The sequence below is a fragment of the Lethenteron reissneri genome, chromosome 24 (assembly GCF_015708825.2).
Source record: "Lethenteron reissneri isolate LAM-NWPU_2019-01 chromosome 24, ASM1570882v1, whole genome shotgun sequence".
In the NCBI taxonomy this organism is placed as follows: domain Eukaryota; kingdom Metazoa; phylum Chordata; class Hyperoartia; order Petromyzontiformes; family Petromyzontidae; genus Lethenteron; species Lethenteron reissneri.
The window spans coordinates 896,858-918,429 of record NC_083802.1 but is presented as its reverse complement, the minus strand read 5'-3'; the positions used below and the strand labels follow the sequence as shown (position 1 = coordinate 918,429).

General features: G+C 55.1%; 1 protein-coding gene and 1 non-coding gene across 2 annotated transcripts; both read right to left on the bottom strand.

Annotated features, from left to right (window-relative positions):
• Positions 1-1,231: 1,231 nt before the first annotated feature.
• LOC133346837 (U4 spliceosomal RNA) lies at positions 1,232-1,372 on the bottom strand. Its single transcript, XR_009755626.1, has one exon. It is a non-coding gene; the product is annotated as a U4 spliceosomal RNA (small nuclear RNA).
• A 2,717-nt stretch (positions 1,373-4,089) lies between these two features.
• LOC133346319 (nuclear factor 1 X-type-like) lies at positions 4,090-17,393 on the bottom strand. The gene is made up of 3 exons (XM_061557815.1): positions 17,179-17,393; positions 5,062-5,593; positions 4,090-4,127 (listed from the first exon to the last, which is right to left on the bottom strand). Exons 1-3 carry the CDS (start codon positions 17,203-17,205, stop codon positions 4,090-4,092), a joined length of 597 nt encoding a protein of 198 aa, XP_061413799.1. The 5' UTR covers positions 17,206-17,393.
• Positions 17,394-21,572: the final 4,179 nt, after the last annotated feature.

The window sequence follows — 21,572 nt, the reverse complement described above, 5'->3', positions numbered from 1 at the left end:
ATAGACTCAACACTGCCCATAGACTCACACTGCCATAGACTCAACACTGCCCTAGACAGCCCATAGACTCAACACTGCCCATAGACTCAACACTGCCCATAGACTCAACACTGCCCATAGACTCAACACATGCCCCAGACCACACTGACCATAGACTCAACACTGCACCATAGACTCAACACTGCCCATAGACTCACCACTGCACCATAGACTCAACACTGCCCATAGACTCAACACTGCCCATAGACTAAATACTACCCATAGACTCAACACTGCCCATAGACTAAATACTACCCATAGACTCAACACTGCCCATAGACTCAACACTGCCCATAGACTCAACACTGCCCATAGACTCACCACTGCACCATAGACTCAACACTGCCCACAGACTCAACACTGCCCATAGACTAAATACTACCCATAGACTCAACACTGCCCATAGACTCAACACTGCCCATAGACTCAACACTACCCATAGAATCAACACTGCACCATAGACTCAACACTGCCCATAGACTCAACACTGCCCATAGACTCAACACTACCCATAGAATCAACACTGCACCATAGACTCACGAGCTTAATCCGACACTGCCTATTGCTATAGTACTATACTGCCTTCGACTTTTACGAACGACCTGGTGTTCAAGGTTCGCCATTTGTCGTATTGCCTGTCAATCACTTTACTATGCAAGTTAAACATTGACGTGTTTCAATATTTACGTGTTTTTTGTGTGTTATTTAGGGCCCCGTAATAACGTATACACTACAGGCCCCGCACTATCTTAATCCGACACTGCCTCCCCCCATCCTATACGATGTGGAAATGTGAATGTCGTCACTTGCCGAGTCACTTGTAGAGCCGGCAGAACGGCCACTGACTTAGTGACCCTCCTCCCCCCCCCCTCTCTCTCGTGTCCGAATCGCACATCTGCTGAAGATGCCTCCCTCCCTCCCTCTCCCGTCTCTCTCTCTCCTCTCCTGGCCGGGTGTGAGCAAAGTGTGACTTGGCCCTAATTGAATGATTGATCGTAGCTCTGCCACGTATCACGATCTCTCTCTCCTCTCTCTCCTCTCTCTCTCCTCTCTCTCCTCTCTCTCACTCCCCTCTCTTCCATTTCTCTCTCTCGCCTCTCTCTCCCATCACTCATCTTTATCTCTCTAACCCTCTCTCTCTCTCCTCTGTCCCCTCTCTCTCCCCTCTCTCTCTCTTTTTTTTTACCCAAAGCTCCCGAAAGAGCTTGCAAGAATTGCCGACGCCGACTGACTTTCAAGTCAGCGTGGCGGGGTATTGGGGAAAGTTTTCAATTAGCAATAATCGCGCCTCGGATAAACCTCATTGGCTACGATACTGCCACTGCGCAAAGCTCTCTCCTCGTTCTCCCATCTCTCATCTCTATCAGTCTTACCCAGGCGAAGATGGCGGTGTACAGAACGAGAAAAAAGATGCTGCAAGGTGACACTGACGGCTGCTCTGTGCTTTCAGTGTTCAGGGGCCTGCTCAAGGCGCGGCTCCGGCTGGAGCACGCCATGTACCACACACGTGTCGGTGATGTGTACGTCTTCTTCGAACGCTGGGGAGCCGGACAAGCCCCTCTCTGCACCAGCGCGGACGGCACCCTCGTGGTGTTCACCTTCTGAAGCGCTCGCTCGTCACCGTGGCGTGCGCGATGACCACCACCACCACCACGTGGCTTTTATTTTGTGTTGTACGCGGCGCATTTAGCGCCACAGCGCGTCGATTTGTAGCGTTTATTTTCATTTGTGTTGCTGGTGACTTTGTGTGTTTCATATTAAAATCGCCTCCAGTGCTTTTGCTGCTGGCGGCAATAAAAGTTGTTTAAAAGTCAAAGTCTCCCCTCTCTCTCTCTCTCCTCTCTCTCCCCCTAGCGCAACGAGCACACACGACACTGCACCTGCCGTGAGAGGAATTCGCCAGAGCCACAGATTGCGATGAGGACGAATGGGAAAGGGGGGGGGGGTCGTGATGGGGGAGGGGGGGGGCTAATGTGTCATATTAATCCTATGATGAGGATGGCAGCAGCAGCAGTCTGTGGGTCTCTGTAAGTCTGTGGGTCTCTGTGTGAGTCTATGGGTCTCTGTGTGAGTCTGTAGGTCTCTGTGTGAGTCTATGGGTCTCTGTGTGAGTCTGTGGGTCTCTGTGTGAGTCTGTGGGTCTCTGTGTGAGTCTGTGGGTCTCTGTGTGAGTCTATGGGTCTCTGCACACACACACACACTGTGACACACACTGTGACACACTGTGACACACACACACTGTGACACGCACACACACACTGTGACACACACACTGTGACACACACACTGTGACACACACACACACTGTGACACACACACACACTGTGACACACACACAGGCGTACGGGGTGGTGGGCTACTTCCGATGATGCGTCGCGGCGTTTGTAACGCAACGCACATGGCGGTGGGGGGGGTGCTCTCTCTCGACAACAGCGATGGGGTTAGGGGTTTGTGCGGTACATGGGGGGGGGGGGCTAGTGGGGGGCTGTGGGGGGGGGCTAGTGGGGGGCTGTGGGGGGGGGCACAGTGGGGGTGGGGGGAGCAGGAGGAGTGTGGAGGGGGCGGCGCGGGAGAGGAATGAGCAGAGTAGGTGAGTCGGGCAGGAAGTTGCGCTGTGGTGTGGGGGGGGTAGGTGATGGGGGGGGTGATGGTGGGGGGGGGGTAGGTGTGATGGGAGGGGGTGGGTGTGATGGGGGGGTGTGATGGTGGGGGGGGGGTAGGTGTGATGGGGGGGGGTGGGTGTGATGGGGGGGGTGTGATGGTGGGGGGGGGGGTAGGTGTGATGGTGTGGGGGGGGGTAGGTGTGATGGTGGGGGGGGTGGGTGTGATGGGGGTAGGTGTGATGGTGGGGGGGGTAGGTGGGATGGTGGGGGGGGTAGGTGTGATGGGGGGGTGTGATGGTGGGGGGGGGGTAGGTGGGATGGTGGGGGGGGGTAGGTGTGATGGGGGTAGGTGTGATGGTGGGGGGGGTGGGTGTGATGGGGGGTAGGTGTGATGGTGGGGGGGGGTAGGTGGGATGGTGGGGGGGGTAGGTGTGATGGGGGGGTGTGATGGTGGGGGGGGGGTAGGTGGGATGGTGGGTAGGTGTGATGGGGGTAGGTGTGATGGTGGGGGGGGGGGGGGTAGGTGTGATGGTGGGGCGGGTAGGTGTGATGGTGGGGGGGGGTGTGATGGTGGGGGGGGTGTGATGTGGGGGGGGGGTAGGTGGGATGGTGGGGGGGGTAGGTGTGATGAGGGGGGTGATGGTGGGGGGGGTGGGTGTGATGGTGGAGGGGGTGTGATGGTGGGGGGTTGGGGTGCCCCTACGAACCGCGGTGGTGACTCGAGTTCGATCCCCTCCCCTAGGTCGACTCAGCCTCAAATGAGTAGCTGGTGCTGTGTGTGTGGCAAACATCGCCACTGGGGAGAGACAAAGGCGGCCGGGGGTGGTTGCTAACGCACCCGTCTCGTTCCACCGTGCCGGCCTTCACAGGAGCGGCTCGCTAACAGCACTGGCCCCCTAACAGTCTGTTACAGGCTACACGGGGGACCTTTGTCTTTGGTGGGGGGGGATGGGTGGATGGGTGGGTGGATGAGTGGGTGGGTGGTGGATGAGTGGGTGGGTGGATGAGTGGGTGGATGAATGGGTGGGTGGGAGATGGTTTGAATGTGAAGATCTTGGCTCGCATAGCCGTGGTGTGATGGTGGTGGTGGTGGGGGGAGGCAGCTTTAGTGGGGTGGTGGGAGTAGGGTGGGGGGGTAGGGTGGGAGGTAGGGTGGGGGTAGCGTGGGGGTAGGGTGGGGGGTAGGGTGGGGGGGGCAGTGTCTGGGCCGCTTTGGCTGCTTCTCTACATTGGCGCTTCGCTCCGATTGGACCCCCAGCCCCTCCCTCCCAGCCCCTCCCCCCCAGCCCCTCTCCCCCAGCCCCTCCCCCCCAGCCCCTCCCCCCCAGCCCCTCCCCCACAGCCCCTCCCCCCCCAGCCCCTCCCCCCAGCCCCCCACACACAATTCCATTCCAAGCATCAGAGCCCTTTTCTCAATTCCGCTGCAAAAATTATTAAGCAAATTATCTCAAGCGGTGGTGCTGGTGGTCATGGCGATGCTTGCCGCTGCGTTGTCAGTGATGCACGAACAACAACAATCAACAATCAACAACAAGCAACAACAAACAACAACAACAACAACATGACATCTATGGGTCAGTGGGTAGGGTCAGGAAAATGTGGACCATCTAATAAACTCATAGAGACCCACCCACCCACCACCCACTCACTCACTCACTCACCCACCCACTCACTCATCCACCCACTCATTCATCTACCCACCCACCAATCACCCACCAACACCCACCCACCATCCACCCACCAATCACCCACCCACCACCCACCAATCACCCAACTCACCACCCACCCGACCCAACTCACCATCCACCCCAACCCCACCCACCATATCCACCCAACCCACCCACCACTCAGTTTTCACTTTCATTTCTTCGGCACAGCGCTGTGAGCCATGCCGCACTTGAATCTGCTGCAACCGCAACAACAACCACCGACCCACCCACCCACCCAGCCCCACCCAGCCCCACCCACTCACTCACTCACCCACCCACTCACTCATCCACCCACTCATTCATCTACCCACCCACCAATCACCCACCAACACCCACCCACCACCCACCCACCAATCACCCACCCAGCACCCAGCACCCACCCACCACCCACCCAGCACCCAACACCCACCCACTCACTCACTCACCCACCAACCCACCCACTCACTCACTCATTCACCCACCAACCCACCCACTCACTCATCCACCCACTCATTCATCCACCCATCTACCCACCCACCACCCACCAATCACCCAACTCACCATCCACCCCAACCCCACCCACCATATCCACCCAACCCACCCACCACTCAGTTTTCACTTTCATTTCTTCGGCACAGCCCTGTGAATCCGTTGCAAACGCAACAAACAACCACCGACCCACCCACCCACCCAGCCCCAGCCCCACCCACCCACCCAGCCCCACGTCTCACCTTGCTCCTGCACGAAGTAGGCCAGGTAAAGGTCGAGCTCCTTGACGGACACGGCGATGTGCCGCGGCTGCACGCAGAGCGCCGGCTGGGCGCACAGCGGCGACTTGACGAGCCGCTCGCCGTCGGTGCTCTCGAGGGGAACCCCCTTGAAGAGGATGACCATGACGAGGTCGAGGCGCCACACTTTGTCGGCCTGCCGGAGGCAGTCGATGCGACGGATCTTGCCCTTCTGGTCGGGATTCGAGACGACGCAGCAGGGGGCCTTCCTGCCCGTGACGGTCAGCACGAAGTCCTCGCGGCACTCGGGGCGGATGTCCTTGCGCAGCTTGGCGAGGAGGCGAGAGGCCCACTTCTGCTTGACGTCGACCTTCTCGGCCACGAGCTCTTCCTTGGCGGCGCGCTCCTCGTCGCGAGACATGCGCTTCTCGTGCTTCTTGAAGTACTTGCGCTTGCGCGCCTGCAGGTTGAACCACACGTAGGAGAAGGCGCGCACGTGCGGCAGCAGCGCCTCGATGAACGGGTGGAACTCGTCCTGTTCGTGGGGGGTGGGTGGGTGGGTGGGGTGAGAGGTTGTGTGAAATGTTGTAGGTGGTGGTGGTGGTGGTTGAGGTTGCGGAGGGCGAGATTGTGGTGGAGATGGTGAGATGGTTATGGTGGTGGTGGTGAGATGGTAAGATGGTGGTGGTGGTGGTGGTGAGAGGTTATGAAATGTTGTAGGAGGTGGAATGGTGAGGTGGTGGTGGTGGTGGTGGTCGTTGAGGTTGCGGAAAGCGAGATTGTGGTGGAAATGGTGAGATGGTTGTGGTGGTGGTGGTGGTGAGATGGTGAGGTGGTGGTGGTGAGATGGTGAGATGGTTGTGGTGGTGGTGAGATGGTGAGATGGTGGTGGTGGTGGTTGTGGAGGGCGAGATGGTGAGGTGGTGGTGGTGGTGGTGAGAGGTTATGAAATGTTGTCGGTGGTGGAAGTGTTGAGGTGGTGAAATGATGGTGGAGGTGGTGAGATGGTGGTGGTGGAGGCGGTGGTGGTGGTGGTTGCGGAGGGCGAGATTGTGGTGGAGATGGTGAGATGGTGGTGGTGGTGAGAGGGTGTGAAATGTTGTAGGTGGTGGTGAGATGGTGAGATTGTTGTGGTGGTGGTTGTGGTGGTGGTGGTGGCCGTGGCGGTGGTGGTGGTGCCGAGTGGGAGACACAAACGAGGCACAATTAGACACGGGCAATTAAATTGGCGCGTGAACTCCGTTGATTGGTGACCACGTGACTCTGCGGGTCAACATGGGAGCCATTCATTAATGGATTGACACACGCGCGTTAATTAACGACCCCGTGTGACCACGTGACACAGCTAATTGATCGCCATCATCACCATCATCATCTCTCCCTACGGTCCGCGGGTGGGGATGTCGGTCAATTTGAGTAACGCTTTGGGTTAACCGCCATGGCAATGTGGAATTTCCAGCACGGGTTCTCTGCACGGCTGTGAATGAGATGATGAGCTACAAACACCCTCGATGCCGGAAATCGCTCACCCGCTCGCCCACCCGTTCGCTCACCCGCTCGCTCACCCGCTCGCTCACCCACTCACTCAGCCATACACTCACTCGCTAGTTCACCCACTCGCCCACCCACTCGCTCGGCCACCTGCTCACTCAAGCACTCACTCAGCCATACACTCAGCCATACACTCACCCACTAATTCACCCACTCGCTTACTCGCTCATCCACTCCTTCACTAACTCAGCCATACACTCACTCGCTAGTTCACCCACTCGCCCACCCACTCGCTCGGCCACCTGCTCACTCAAGCACTCACTCAGCCATACACTCAGCCATACACTCACCCACTAATTCACCCACTCGCTTACTCGCTCATCCACTCCTTCACTAACTCAGCCATACACTCACTCGCTAATTCACCCACTCGCTCACCCATTCGCTCGGCCACCTGCTCACTCAACAACTCACTCAGCCATACACTCACCCACTAATTCACCCACTCGCTTACTCACTCATCCACTCCTTCACTCAGCCACACACTCCCCCCCCCCCCGCAACCTCCGATTAAAGCGCCGTTAGCTTACGTGCGGTGCGAAAGAAGTTCAACATACATAGACTCACACAGAGACCCATAGACTCCTCACACAAAGATCCATGGACTCACACAGAGTCCCATAGACTCGCCACACAGAGACACATAGACTCACACAGAGACCCACAGACTCAACACACAGAGACCCATAGATTCATCACACAGAGACACATGGACTCACACAGAGACCCATGGACTCACACAGAGAACCACAGACTCGTCACACAGAGATCCACAGACTCATCACACAGAGACCCATAGACTTACACAGAACCCCATAGACTTGCACAGAGACACATAGACTTACACAGAGACACATAGACTTACACAGAGACCCATAGACTCACACAGAGACCCATAGACTTACACAGAGACCCATAGACTTACACAGAGACCCATAGACTCACACAGAGACCCATAGACTCACACAGAGTCCCATAGACTCACACAGAACCCCATAGACCCACACAGAGACCCATAGACTCACAGAGACCCATAGACTTACACAGAGACCCATAGACTCACAGAGACCCATAGACTTACACAGAGACCCATAGACTCACACAGAACCCCATAGACTCACACAGAGACACATAGACTCACACAGAGACACAGAGACTTACACAGAGACCCATAGACTCACACCGAACCCCATAGACTCACACAGAGACACATAGACTTACACAGAGACACATAGACTTGCACAGAGACCCATAGACTCACACAGAGTCCCATAGACTCACACAGAGTCCCATAGACTCACACAGAGTCCCATAGACTTGCACAGAGACCCATAGACTCACACAGAGTCCCATAGACTCACACAGAGACCCATAGACTCACACAGAGACCCATAGACTCACACAGAGACCCATAGACTCACACAGAGACCCATAGACTTACACAGAACCCCATAGACTTGCACAGAGACACATAGACTTACACAGAGACACATAGACTTACACAGAGACACATAGACTTGCACAGAGACTCATAGAGTTGCGGTGGTGCTTAGTGCGCTGGCGGAGTGACCACAAAACCGCATTGGGTCACGCTGTGGTCAGCGTGGGTTCGTCAATAATATGTTTCAGGAATGACCACCACACGCACAAAGACAAAGCTCCCCCGTGTAGCCTCTAACAGACTGCCGGGGCAAGTGCTGATAGCGAGTATCAGCAGCAGCGCCTATGAAGGAGACAAAGACAAAGGTCCCCCGTGTAGCCTCTAATAGACTGTAGGGGCAAGTGCTGTTAGCGAGTAGCAGCAGCAGCGCCTATGAAGGTGACAAAGACAAAGGTCCCCCGTGTAGCCTCTAATAGACTGTCGGGGCAAGTGCTGTTAGCGAGTAGCAGCAGCACGGCATGCATTAGCTACGCCGCAGATGTATCCCGGGCCGCGTGTGTTTTTCCATTAGGTCAATAGGGGTCCAAGATTTTGTATTTCCTTTAGCCCCCCCCAATAACACCACCACCACCACCCCCCCACCACCACCACCTCCCACCACCACCTCCCACCACCATCACCCCGTCCCCTCCATCCTCCCCCCACCATCGCCATCCCCTTCCTCTGCACCACACCCATCTCCTCCCACGATCTCTGTCGATTCCCCAGACCACTGGTTCATCTCCATCACCGCCACCACCACCACCACAACCACCAGCACCACACTAGTGTCCAACCACCACAACCACCAACTACCAGCACCGCCACCACTACCACAACCACCAGCACCACCCCAATCACCAGCACCACCCCAACCACCACAACCACCAGCACCACCAGCACCACCCCAACCACCACAACCACCAGCACCACCCCAACCACCACAACCACCAGCACCACCAGCACCACCAGCACCACCCCAACCACCAGCACCACCCCAACCACCACAACTACCAGCACCGCCACCACCTCCACACTGTGTCCAACCACCACGACCACTAACCACCAGCACCACCCCAACCACTATGTCCAACCACACCGTGTTTACCAACCAGCACCACAACCACCACCACACTGTGTTCGACCACCACCACCCCAACCACCACAACTACCACCACCACCGCACACTCTGCGTGTGAGTTGCGTCTCTCTGTCTCCCTCCCTCCCCCCTCTCCCCTCCCGGGAATCCTCTCCCTGCGATGAGAGCCCCTCGTCTGCACTGTACCCGCTTATATAACTCTCTTCTCGACCGCTCTAGCTCGCTCTCCCCTCCCACTCTCTCTCTCTCTCACTGCCATCTGTCTAACAAGCTCGCTCTGGCTCACTCACTCTGCCCTATCTCACGATCTCACCGCGGCCTGAGACACACAAGAGACACTTAGACTCAAATAGACAGCAGCGGGCGTCGTCAGGGTCTGGATCGAACCGACGGACCTCCTGTACACCAGGCGAGGTCGTCAACATCCCATAGCCAACGCAATGATGATGATGATGATGAGAGACACGCAGACTCCAAATGTACAGCAGGTATCAGGGGTAGGGATCGAACCGACGGACCTCCTGTACACCGGGCGAGGTCGTCAACATCCCATAGCAAACGCAATGATGATGATGATCAGAGAGACACGCAGACTCCAAATGTACAGCAGGTATCAGGGGTCGGGATCGAACCGACGGACCTCCTGTACACCAGGCGAGGTAGTCAACATCCCAGAGCAAACGCATCAAACCTCACTCATCAGCCCCGGGCAATGCATTCGCTGTTGGACGACGCTGAATTAAATGACAATTCATTAATAATAATTATAACAATTCTACTTATTATTAATATTATACTTCATACGTAAAAAACTAACCCGGTCCAGAGGTTTTGCTCGCTTAAAACAAAGCGGCCGCTCGATAAGTCTGCGGCCGTCTGGAACGCTCTCTTCCTCGTCAATGTTATGAAGCGACTGGGAGCTGTGATGCACTTTAAAATCATATTCTTAGGTTTTTTCGGTAAAGTCACGTAGGTGAAACATTAAAATTAATAAAAGTAAAATAAAATAAAAATCACGACGTTTCGGAGGCAACACAAGCCTCCGTCTTCAGGTGGAACCGTCACAGCCACGACAGCTGTGCAGACTCAAATAGACGGACCTCCTGTCACCTACGTGACTTTACCGAAAAAACCTAAGAATATGAATCCTTGCGGTCACGAAAGCTTCACATCTAGAATAAATGCACTTTAAAATCGTCATCGTTGTTGTTGTGGTGGTGGTGTTTAGTGTTGTTGTTGTTGTGGTGGTGGTGTTTAGTGTTGTTGTTGTTGTGGTGTTTAGTGTTGTTGTTGTTGTTGTGGTGGTGGTGTTTAGTGTTGTTGTTGTTGTTGTGGTGTTTAGTGTTGTTATTGTCCTGCCCCCTGGCACCTCCGATTAGCACGGTTGGCTACGTACGGTGTGAAGGAAGTTCAAGTTCACCACACACACATGCATACGACGTACGCGCTAGCCATGATCTGAACCAGTCCTGGGGTTCCTCATCTAGGTCGACTCGGCCTCAAATGAGTAGCTGGTGCGGTGTGGTGGAGTAAAACATCGCCCACTGGGGAGACAAAGGCGGCCGGGCGTGGTGGTGGCCACCCACCCCCTCGTGTGCCGCAGTGCCGGCCTTCATAGACAAAGATCCCCCGTGTAGCCTCTAACAGACTGTTGGGGCAAGTGCTGTTAGCGAGTAGCAGCAGATCCATAGAGTTAAATAGAGATCCATAGAGTTACATAGAGATTCATAGAGTTACACAGAGATCCATAGAGTTACATAGAGATCCATAGAGTTACATAGAGTTACACAGAGATCCATAGAGTTGCATAGAGATACATAGAGTTACATAGAGATCCATAGAGTTACATAGAGATCCATGGAGTTGCATAGAGATCCATAGAGTTACATAGAGTTACATAGAGATACATAGAGTTACACAGAGATCCATAGAGTTACATAGAGATCCATAGAGTTACATAGAGTTACATAGAGATCCATAGAGTTACATAGAGATCCATAGAGTTACATAGAGTTACATAGAGATCCATAGAGTCACATAGAGATACATAGAGTTACATAGAGATTAATAGAGTTACATAGAGTCACATAGAGATACATAGAGTTCCATAGAGACCCATATACATCCACAGAGTTCCATAGAGATACATAGAGACCCATACACATCCACAGAGTTCCATAGAGTTCCATAGAGATCCATAGAGACCCACAAAGTTCCATAAAGATCCATAGAGGTCCTACTGGACAATTCTACTGAAGCAGCAGTTCAAGCGAGCCTGACTCGGCTGATGGGATGTGTAAACACACAACGTGTGCGTGTGTGTGCGTGTGTGTGTGTGCGTGTGTGCGTGTGCGTGTGTGCGTGTGTGTACGTGTGTGTGTACGTGTGTGTGCGTGTGTGCGTGTGTGTGTGCGTGTGTGTGCGCGTGTGTGTGCAAGAACATCTGCTGGACTACATAGTGACGGACCAGCGGATGCGAGCCCATGTCCTTGACACCAGGACCTATCGTGGAGCTGATCTGCCCTCTGACCATCGACTAGTCATCTGTAAGATGCGCCTGCCATTCTTCCACTCCGGTGGTGGGTCTACACCCAGGACCCCATTCCAACCAAAAGTGGCCTGGTCTCAGTTAGCTGATGAAAGTTGCAAGCGAGAATTTCATCATCGCTTGCAGCTGGGGTTGGCATTGTCCTCCACTCCACCTGATGTCGAGGGTAAATGGGCGAGGTTTAAGACGGTGACTCATGCAGCTGCAATGGCTGCTTTGGGTACGCGGTCCAGACCTCCACAGAAACCCTGGCTGACAGAGGAGGTGTTCAGGTTAATTGAGAAAAAGCGACAGGCCCACACTCATCGGCTACAGCATCCCACGTCAGAGAATGAGGAGGTTTACCGCAGCCTTCGCTCGGAGGTTCGGAGAGCCGTAAGGCGCTGCAAGGATGGGTGGTGGTCGCGGGTTGCTGAGGAGATGGAGTCTGCCTCAGTGGCCCGCGATCACAAATCACTATTTAACTCCATCAAAAAAGTAACCTGCAGCGCCACACCTATTACCATCATTAGGGGGAAAAACGGTGATCCAATCTCCGACCCCCAGGAACAAGTTTGCAGATTTGCTGAGCATTTCTGTGAGGTCCTGGGGGAGGGGAAATCCCTCAGCCAGAAAAACATCGTGGCACAAAGTGGGGATAACCCTGCTGAGGCTGCGGTGCCTCAAATATTGGAAGAAGTCATCCCCTGTGAGTGGCTGGCTGAGGTGCCATCTGTTGAGGAAGTACTGAGGGCGATCCGGAGTCTGAGACCAGGAAAGGCACCGGGCAGAGATGATCTCCCAAGCGAAATTCTGAGGGAGGGTAGCGTTTGTGCACAGACTGCCCTACATGACATCATAACAACAGTCTGGACCACTGGACGGGTTCCGCAGGATTGTAAGGATGCCCTGGTGGTCCCCCTGTGTAAGAAGGGGGACCGCACAGACTGTAACAACTACATGGGCATCTCACTCCTCAGTGTGCCGGGAAAGGTCCTGGCAAGGATTATTCAACATCGCCTTGCCAGGCACGCTGAGGAGAGGCTTGTAGAGTCCCAATGCGGTTTCAGGAAAGGGCGGTCCTGCACAGATTCCATTTTTTCTGTCCGTCCGCTACAGGAGAGGTGTAGGGAATTCCAACAAGACTTACATCTCTGCTTTATTGACCTGGTCAAGGCCTATGATACCATCAGTCGGCCTGGGCTCTGGATTGTTTTTCGTGCTTTCGGAGTCCCTGACCCTCTGCTCACGATCATTAAGGACCTTCATAATGGTGAACGGGCCCGGGTAAAACTACGTGGCCGGGAGTCAGAGCCTTTCCCTGTACACCTTGGGGTGCGACAGGGATGTCCTCTGGCTCCCACATTATTTAACATCTATTTTGAAGCCTTCAATAGCTGTACCGGGGGAATTTCCATTTGGTACAGATATAATGGGAGGCTGATCGATGCCCGGGTGCGATCAAGGGATGGCTCCCTAGTGGTCAACCACGTTATGTATGCCGATCATTTGGTAATAGCTGCTCATTCAGATGAGGAGTTGGAGACGCTGCTGCTGAGACTAGAGCGTGCCACTAAGAGGTGGGGCCTTACCATCAGCCCCACCAAAACTAAGCATCTGCCTGGGTATTTTGTACCATCAGACACTCCACCCCCACAACTCCCAATCGGTGATGGGGCAGTTGTGGAAAGAGTTGAGAGTTTCCCATACCTGGCCAGTGTGCTTATGACCGGCTCCAGTTTAACAGCAGAAGTCTCACTCCGAATCAGTCGAGCGGCAATATCTTTCATCGGTTGCGTAACGCTGTGTGGAAGCTACCTGGTCTGTCGCTCCGCACGAAGCTTCAGGTCTTCTCGGCCACAGTCATTCCCTCCCTTCTCTACGCTTGCGAAACGTGGACCCCCCTAATGGAGCATCTTCGCCGGTTGGAAACATTTAGGCTGGCCTGCCTACGATCCATCCTGGGTTTAACCAAGCTGGATTGTGTGAGGAGCTCACAAATCCTTGAAAGATCTGGTCAAAGTCCCATCGGTGAGCTCCTCCGGGAGGCAAGGCTGTGTTGGCTGGGTCATGTAGCCCGCATGCCCAGCCACCGCATGCCTAAACAGCTTTTGTTCGGCCGGATCGAGGGGGCTAAACGGGCGCGGCACGGGCTAGAGAAGAGATGGAGTGATGTGGTACAGGAGGACGTGGAGCTGAGTGGACTTGCCGATGACTGGTACCAGCGGTGTCAAGATCGGCCTCTGTGGAGGAGGCTCGTGAAGGACGCTACTGGGCAGTTGGAGGCAGTCGCCCTCCAACAACAACGGATGGTGGAGGAGCGACGCTCACAAAAACGAGCGGAGCGCCGGGTGGCTAAAGCACAGCAAGTTGGCACAGTAAGGGGCACAGGTGGTGCATCAGCCAGTCATCTCGGTCATCTCGGTCAGTCGACCCGTGGCACCTGGGTCTGCCCCGTGACCTCTTGCCAGCGGGCGTTCGACACTTCACGTGGCCTCAAGGTGCACATGGCCTGGCACAAGCGTCGTGGTGACGTCACCGCCACTTAGTGGCGAATGGCTGTTGTTGTTGTGTGTAGCTGTGTGTGTGTATCTGTGTGTGTGTAGCTGTGTGTGTGTAGCTGTGTGTCTGTGTAGCTGTGTGTGTAGCTGTGTGTGTGTGTAGCTGTGTGTGTGTAGCTGTGTGTGTGTAGCTGTGTGTGTGTGTAGCTGTGTGTGTGTCTGTGTGTGTGTATCTGTGTGTGTGTAGCTGTGTGTGTGTGTGTTGCTGTGTGTGTGTAGCTGTGTGTGTGTGTTGCTGTGTGTGTGTGTTGCTGTGTGTGTGTGTTGCTGTGTGTGTGTAGCTGTGTGTGTGTGGTTGGGGAGCGGTGGTGCAGCGGTAAGCGCTACGCTGCGCTACGAACCTGGCGATTCCCGCTCACGGCCAACACCACCCAGTGACGATTGTCTGAACTGATACCTGGGCCTCCTCTAGGTCGCCTCAGCCTCAAATGAGTACCTGGTGCGGTGTGTAAACATTGCCACTAGAGAGACAAAGGCGGTCGGGCGTGGTTCTGGCCACCCACCCCCTCGTGTGCCGTTCCGGCCTTCATAGGTGCTCACTAACAGCACTTGCCCCAACAGTCTGTTACAGGCTACACGGGGCATCTTTGTCTTTGTGTGTGTGTATACAAGTCTGTCTGTGTGTCTGTCTGTATTCCTGTTAGTCTGTATCGATACCTGTAAGTCTATCTGTGGGTGAGAATGTATGTGTGTGTATGTGTGTATGCGTGTGTATGTGTGTATGCATGTTTGTATATATACGTCTGCCTGTGCGTGTGTCTGTCTGTGCGTGTGTCTGTCTGTGTGTCTGTCTGTACGTGTGTCTGTCTGTGCGTGTGTCTGTCTGTGCGTGTGTCTGTCTGTACGTGTGTCTGTCTGTGTGTCTGTCTGTCTGTGCGTGTGTCTGTCTGTGTGTGTGTCTGTCTGTGTGTGTGTGTACCTGTACGTGTGTCTGTCTGTACGTGTGTCTGTCTGTACATGTGTCTGTCTGTCTGTCTGTGCGTGTGTCTGTCTGTGCGTGTGTCTGTCTGTGTGTCTGTCTGTACGTGTGTCTGTCTGTACGTGTGTCTGTCTGTGTGTGTGTCTGTCTGTGCGTGTGTCTGTCTGTGCGTGTGTCTGTCTGTGCGTGTGTCTGTCTGTACGTGTGTCTGTCTGTACGTGTGTCTGTCTGTGCGTGTGTCTGTCTGTGCGTGTGTCTGTCTGTGAGTGTGTCTGTCTGTGCGTGTGTCTGTTTGTACGTGTGTCTGTCTGTGTGTGTGCCTGTCTGTGCGTGTGTCTGTCTGTGTGTGTGTGTGTCTGTGCGTGTGTCTGTCTGTACGTGTGTCTGTCTGTACGTGTCTGTCTGTACGTGTTTCTGTCTGTGCGTGTGTCTGTCTGTCTGTGTGTGTGTCTGTCTGTGCGTGTGTCTGTCTGTGTGTGTGTCTGTCTGTACGTGTGTCTGTCTGTGCGTGTGTCTGTCTGTACGTGTGTCTGTCTGTACGTGTTTCTGTCTGTGTGTGTGTCTGTCTGTGCGTGTGTCTGTCTGTCTGTACGTGTGTCTGTCTGTGCGTGTGTCTGTCTGTGCGTGTGTCTGTCTGTGCGTGTCTGACTGTGTGTGTGTCTGTCTGTACGTGTGTCTATATGTACGTGTGTCTGTCTGTACGTGTGTCTGTCTGTGTGTCTGTCTGTCTGTGTGTGTGTCTGTCTGTGTGTGTGTCTGTCTGTGCGTGTGTCTGTCTGTACGTGTGTCTGTCTGTGCGTATGTCTGTCTGTATGTGTGTCTGTCTGTGCGTGTGTCTGTCTGTCTGTGCGTGTGTCTGTCTGTTGCGTGTGTCTGTCTGTGCGTGTGTCTGTACGTGTGTCTGTCTGTGCGTGTGTCTGTCTGTGTGTGTGTCTGTCTGTACGTGTGTCTGTCTGTGTGTGTGTCTGTCTGTACGGGTGTCTGTCTGTGCGTGTGTCTGTCTGTGTGTGTCTGTCTGTGCGTGTGTCTGTCTGTGTGTGTGTCTGTCTGTGCGTGTGTCTGTCTGTACGTGTGTATGTCTGTGTGTGTGTCTGTCTGTACGTGTGTCTGTCTGTGTGTGTGTCTGTCTGTGCGTGTGTCTGTCTGTGTGTGTCTGTCTGTGCGTGTGTCTGTCTGTACGTGTGTCTGTCTGTGTGTGTGTCTGTCTGTACGTGTGTCTGTCTGTACGTGTGTCTGTCTGTGTGTGTGCCTGTCTGTGCGTGTGTCTGTCTGTGGGTGTGTCTGCCTGTGCGTGTGTCTGTCTGTACGTGTGTCTGTCTGTGTGTGTGTCTGTCTGTGTGTGTGTCTGTTTGTGTCTGTGTCTGTCTGTGCGTGTGTCTGTCTGTGTGTCTGTCTGTGCGTGTGTCTGTCCGTGCGTCTGTCCGTACGTGTGTCTGTCTGTGTGTGTGTCTGTCTGTGCGTGTGTCTGTACGTGTGTCTGTCTGTGTGTGTGTCTGTCTGTGCGTGTGTCTGTCTGTGTGTGTGTGTGTCTGTATGTGTGTGTGTGTCTGTCTGTGCGTGTGTCTGTGCGTGTGTCTGTCTCTACGTGTGTCTGTCTGTCTGTGTGTCTGTCTGTCTGTGTGTGTGTCTGTGTGTGTTTCTGTCTGTGCGGGTGTCTGTCTGTGCGTGTGTCTGCCCGTGTGTGTGTCTGTCTGTGTGTGTGTCTGTCTGTACGTGTGCCTGTCTGTACGTGTGTCTGTCTGTACGTGTGTCTGTCTGTGTGTCTGTCTGTCTGTACGTGTGTCTGTCTGTACGTGTGTCTTTCTGTACGTGTGTCTGTCTGTGTGTGTGTCTGTCTGTGTGTGTGTCTGTCTGTGCGTGTCTGTCTGTACGTGTGTCTGTCTGTGCGTGTGTCTGTCTGTGTGTGTGTCTGTCTGTACGTGTGTCTGTCTGTGCGTGTGTCTGTCTGTGCGTGTGTCTGCCTGTGTGTGTGTCTGTCTGTGCGTGTGTCTGTCTGTACACGTGTCTGCGTGTGCGCGTGTCTGTGCGCGTGCCACTGCGTACCTGTGTTAGACACAAGGGCGAGTACATCTCTGCTGCTGCCGGCGCGGACGATCGCAGTGTGGACGAGGCGAGCTGGAGGATGGTGATGGTGGTGGTGATGGTGGTGATGTTGGTGATGTGTGAGTGAGATGTAAACTAAACTGTGACATATAACAACACCAAGAAACACTCCCCAGCAATATTCTTAGACCCACGGAGCGATCTCGCTCTCCCCTCTCCCCTCTCTCGTGCTCCCAAATAAATGAATCGGCGCGATGTTTTTGTCTTTAAACAAGAAGATGACTCCCGCCTCCAGACCCCCCCTCCCTCCCACCTCCTCCTCCTCCCTCGGGGGTGAGACTCAGAAGCGAGGCGCTATTCACACGCACACACGCACGCACACACACGCACACACGCGCGCGCACACGCGCACACACACGCACACACACACACGCACACACACACACGCACACACCCACACACACGCACACACACACACACGCGCGCACACGCAACACGCGCACACACCCACAACCCTCCAAATACGTGGAGGAAAAGAGTGGTGGTGGTGGTGGGGAGTGGTGGGGAGTGGTGGTGGTGGGGAGTGGTGGGGAGTGGTGGTGGTGGGGAGTGGTGGTAGTGGTGGTGAGGAGTGGTGGTGGTGGGGGGGAGTCGTGGTGGGGAGTGGTGGTGGTGGGGAGTGGTGGTGGTGGGGGGTGGTGGGGAGTGGTGGTGGTGGTGGTGGGGAGTGGTGGTGGTGGGGGGAGTGGTGGGGAGTGGTGGTGGTAGTGGTGGTGAGGAGTGGTGGTGGTGGGGAGTGGTGGTGGTGGGGAGTGGTGGGAAGTGGTGGTGGTGGTGGTGGGGAGTGGTGGTGGTGGGGAGTGGTGGTGGTGGTGGGGAGTGGTGGTGGTGGTGAGGAGTGGTGGTGGTGGTGGTGGGGAGTGGTGGTGGTGGTGAGGAGTGGTGGTGGTGGTGCTGGTGGGGAGTGGTGGTGGTGGGGAGTGGTGGTGGTGGTGGTGGGGAGTGGTGGTGGTGGGGAGTGGTGGTGGGGAGTGGTGGTGGTGGTGGTGGGGAGTGGTGGTGGAGAGTGGTGGTGGTGGGAATTGGTAGTGGTGGTGGTGGTGGGGAGTGGTGGTGGTGGGGAGTGGTGGTGGTAGTGGTGATGGGGAGTGGTGGTGGTGGTGGTGGGGAGTGGTGGTGGTGGGGAGTGGTGGTGGGGAGTGGTGGTGGTGGGGAGTGGTAGTGGTGGTGGTGGTGGGGAGTGGTGGTGGTGGTGGAGAGTGGTGGTGGTGGGGAGTGGTGGTGGTGGTGGTGGGGAGTGGTGGTGGGGAGTGGTGGTGGTGCTGGTGGGGAGTGGTGGTGGTGGTAGAGAGTAGTGGTGGGGAGTGGTGGTGGTGGTGGTGTGGAGTAGTGGTGGTGGGGAGTGGTGGTGGTGGAGAGTGGTGGTGGTGGTGGGGAGTGGTGGTGGTGGAGAGTATTGGTGGTGGGGAGTGATGGTGGTGCTGGTGGGGAGTGGTGGTGGTGGTGGGGAGTGGTGGTGGGGAGTGGTGGTGGGGAGTGGTGGTGGTGGAGAGTAGTGGTGGTGGGGAGTGGTGGTGGTGCTGGTGGGGAGTGGTGGTGGTGGTGGGGAGTGGTGGTGGTGGTGGAGAGTAGTGGTGGGGAGTGGTGGATTCCTCTCCTCCCACTCTGGACTGTGTAGAGAGCTAAAGAGAGAGAGTCGAAGTCTCTTCTCTGGCAGTGGGCACGTGGTGGTGGTGGTGGTGGTGGTCGTGGTGGGAGGGGGCTGTGGGGGCAGGGGGCGGGGCTGGTGGATAAGGGGGCGGGGCTGGTGGGGGGGTCACACGCGGGATGTGACGGCGGCTCCGAGAGGTTGCCTCCCACCCCGTTGCGTAACACAGACAAAGGTCACCCGGGTAGCCTTGGACAGGCTGTGGGGGCAAGTGCTGTTGGTGAGCAGCACCTATGAAGACAAAGGTCACCCGGGTAGCCTTCGACAGGCTGTGGGGGCAAGTGCTGTTGGTGAGTATCACCTATCAAGACAAAAGTTGCCCGGATAGCCTTCGACAGGCTGTGGGGGCAAGTGCTGTTGGTGAGCAGCACCTATGAAGACAAAGGTCACCCGGGTAGCCTTCGACAGGCTGTGGGGGCAAGTGCTGTTGGTGAGTAGCACCTATGAAGACAAAGGTCCCCCGGGTAGCCTTCGACAGGCTGTGGGGGCAAGTGCTGTTGGTGAGTAGCACCTATGAAGACAAAAGTTGCCCGGGTAGCCTTAGGCAGGCTGTAGTGGCAAGTGCTGTTGGTGAGTAGCACCTATGAAGACAAAGGTCCCCCGGGTAGCCTTCGACAGACTGTAGGGGCAAGTGCTGTTGGTCAGCAGGACCTATGAAGACAAAGGTCACCAGGTAGCCTTAGACAGGCTGTGGGGGCAAGTGCTGTTGGTGAGTAGCACCTATGAAGACAAAAGTTGCCCGGGTAGCCTTCGACAGGCTGTAGGGGCAAGTGCTGTTGGTCAGCAGGACCTATGAAGACAAAGGTCACCAGGTAGCCTTCGACAGGCTGTAGGGGCAAGGGAGGGTGGTGGGTGGCCAACACCACGATTCAGAAAATCGTCAGAGAGAGTCACACACACACTGGCAGGCAAGGAGACACTGTAATACAGTACTCTGTGTGTGTGTGTGGAGCTAAACCCACTACGCCAGACTTTAACCATTTCGCGACCGAATTATCCGAATTTTCAGTGGGAAAATGATCGATTCCGATCATTGCTGATGCTGTTAATTCATTAATATTTGCGGAGGGGCGGCGGGTGGAGTTTGCTTCGGTAATTAAATTAATGTTGTTTAGACTTTAGAATGTTGTTGTTGTTGAACTCGCTAACAGCACTTGCCCCGACAGTCTGTTAGAGGCTACACGGGGGACCTTTGTCTTTGTCTCATTCAGAAGGCGCTGCTGCTGCTACTCGCTAACAGCACTTGCCCCGACAGTCTGTTAGAGGCTACACGGGGCATCTGTGTCTTTCTGTGTGTGTGCGTGGTGTGTGTGTGTCTGTGTGTTTCTGCGTGGTGTGAATGCCTATGAATGAGACACAGACAAAGATCCCCCGTGTAGCCTCTAACAGACTGTAGGGGCAAGTGCTGTTAGCGAGCACCTATGAAGGCCGGCACGGCACACGAGGGGGTGGGTGGCCAGCGACACGCCCGGCCGCCTTTGTCTCACCAGTGGCGACGTTCACTACACACCGCACCAGGTACTCATTTGAGGCTGAGTCGACATAGGGGGAGGCCCAGGACAGGTTCAGATAACCTGTTATTGGTGTTGGCCGTGAGCGGGAATCGAACTCGGGTCGCCGGGTTCGTAGCGCAGCGTAGCGCTAACCACTACACCACGGCTCCCCCCCACACACGTACACACACACACATACACACACACATGTACATACACACACGTACACACACACACGTACACACACACACGTACACACACACACATACACACACACATGTACATACACACACGTACACACACACACACGTACACACACACACGTACACACACACGTACACACACACACATGCACACACACAGACACACACACAGAGACATACACACACACACGTACGTACACACACGTACATACACACACACGTACATACACACACACATACACACACATATACACACACACGTACACACACACACGTACACACACACACGTACACACACGGACGTACACACACATACACACACACGTATACACACACACACGTACAGACATACAGACACACACACACACGTACAGACACACACACGTACACACACATACACACACATAGACACACACACACATACACACACCTACACACACACGTACACACACACACATACACACACACGTACACACACATGTACACACACACACGTACACACACGTACATACACAGACACACACACACGTACAGACACACACACGTACACACACAGACACACACACACACACGTACAGACACACACACGTACACACACACACGTACACAGACGTACACATACACACACAGACACACACACACGTACAGACACACACACGTACACACACGTACACACGACATCCGCACGGCCGTTATGTAAGGAGGCGTGGCTGGTGTGTGGATATCCGTGCAAGGAGGCCACGTGCCACCCACGAGAAGAACGCGGGTCGCCAAGTGGCATTCGATCTCCCTGCGCGCAGATTTCTCCTTAACATTCCTAAATTCACCCCCCGTCATCCCCCCCGTCACCCCCCCCCCCACCATCCCCACCACCATCCCCCCCACCATTCCCCCCACCATCCCCCCCCCCACTCAACCCACCCGCCCCCCCCCAATCTCCCTCGTCCTCTGTCCAACCCAGGGGTGGTGAGTCGATCATTTGGCGAGTGG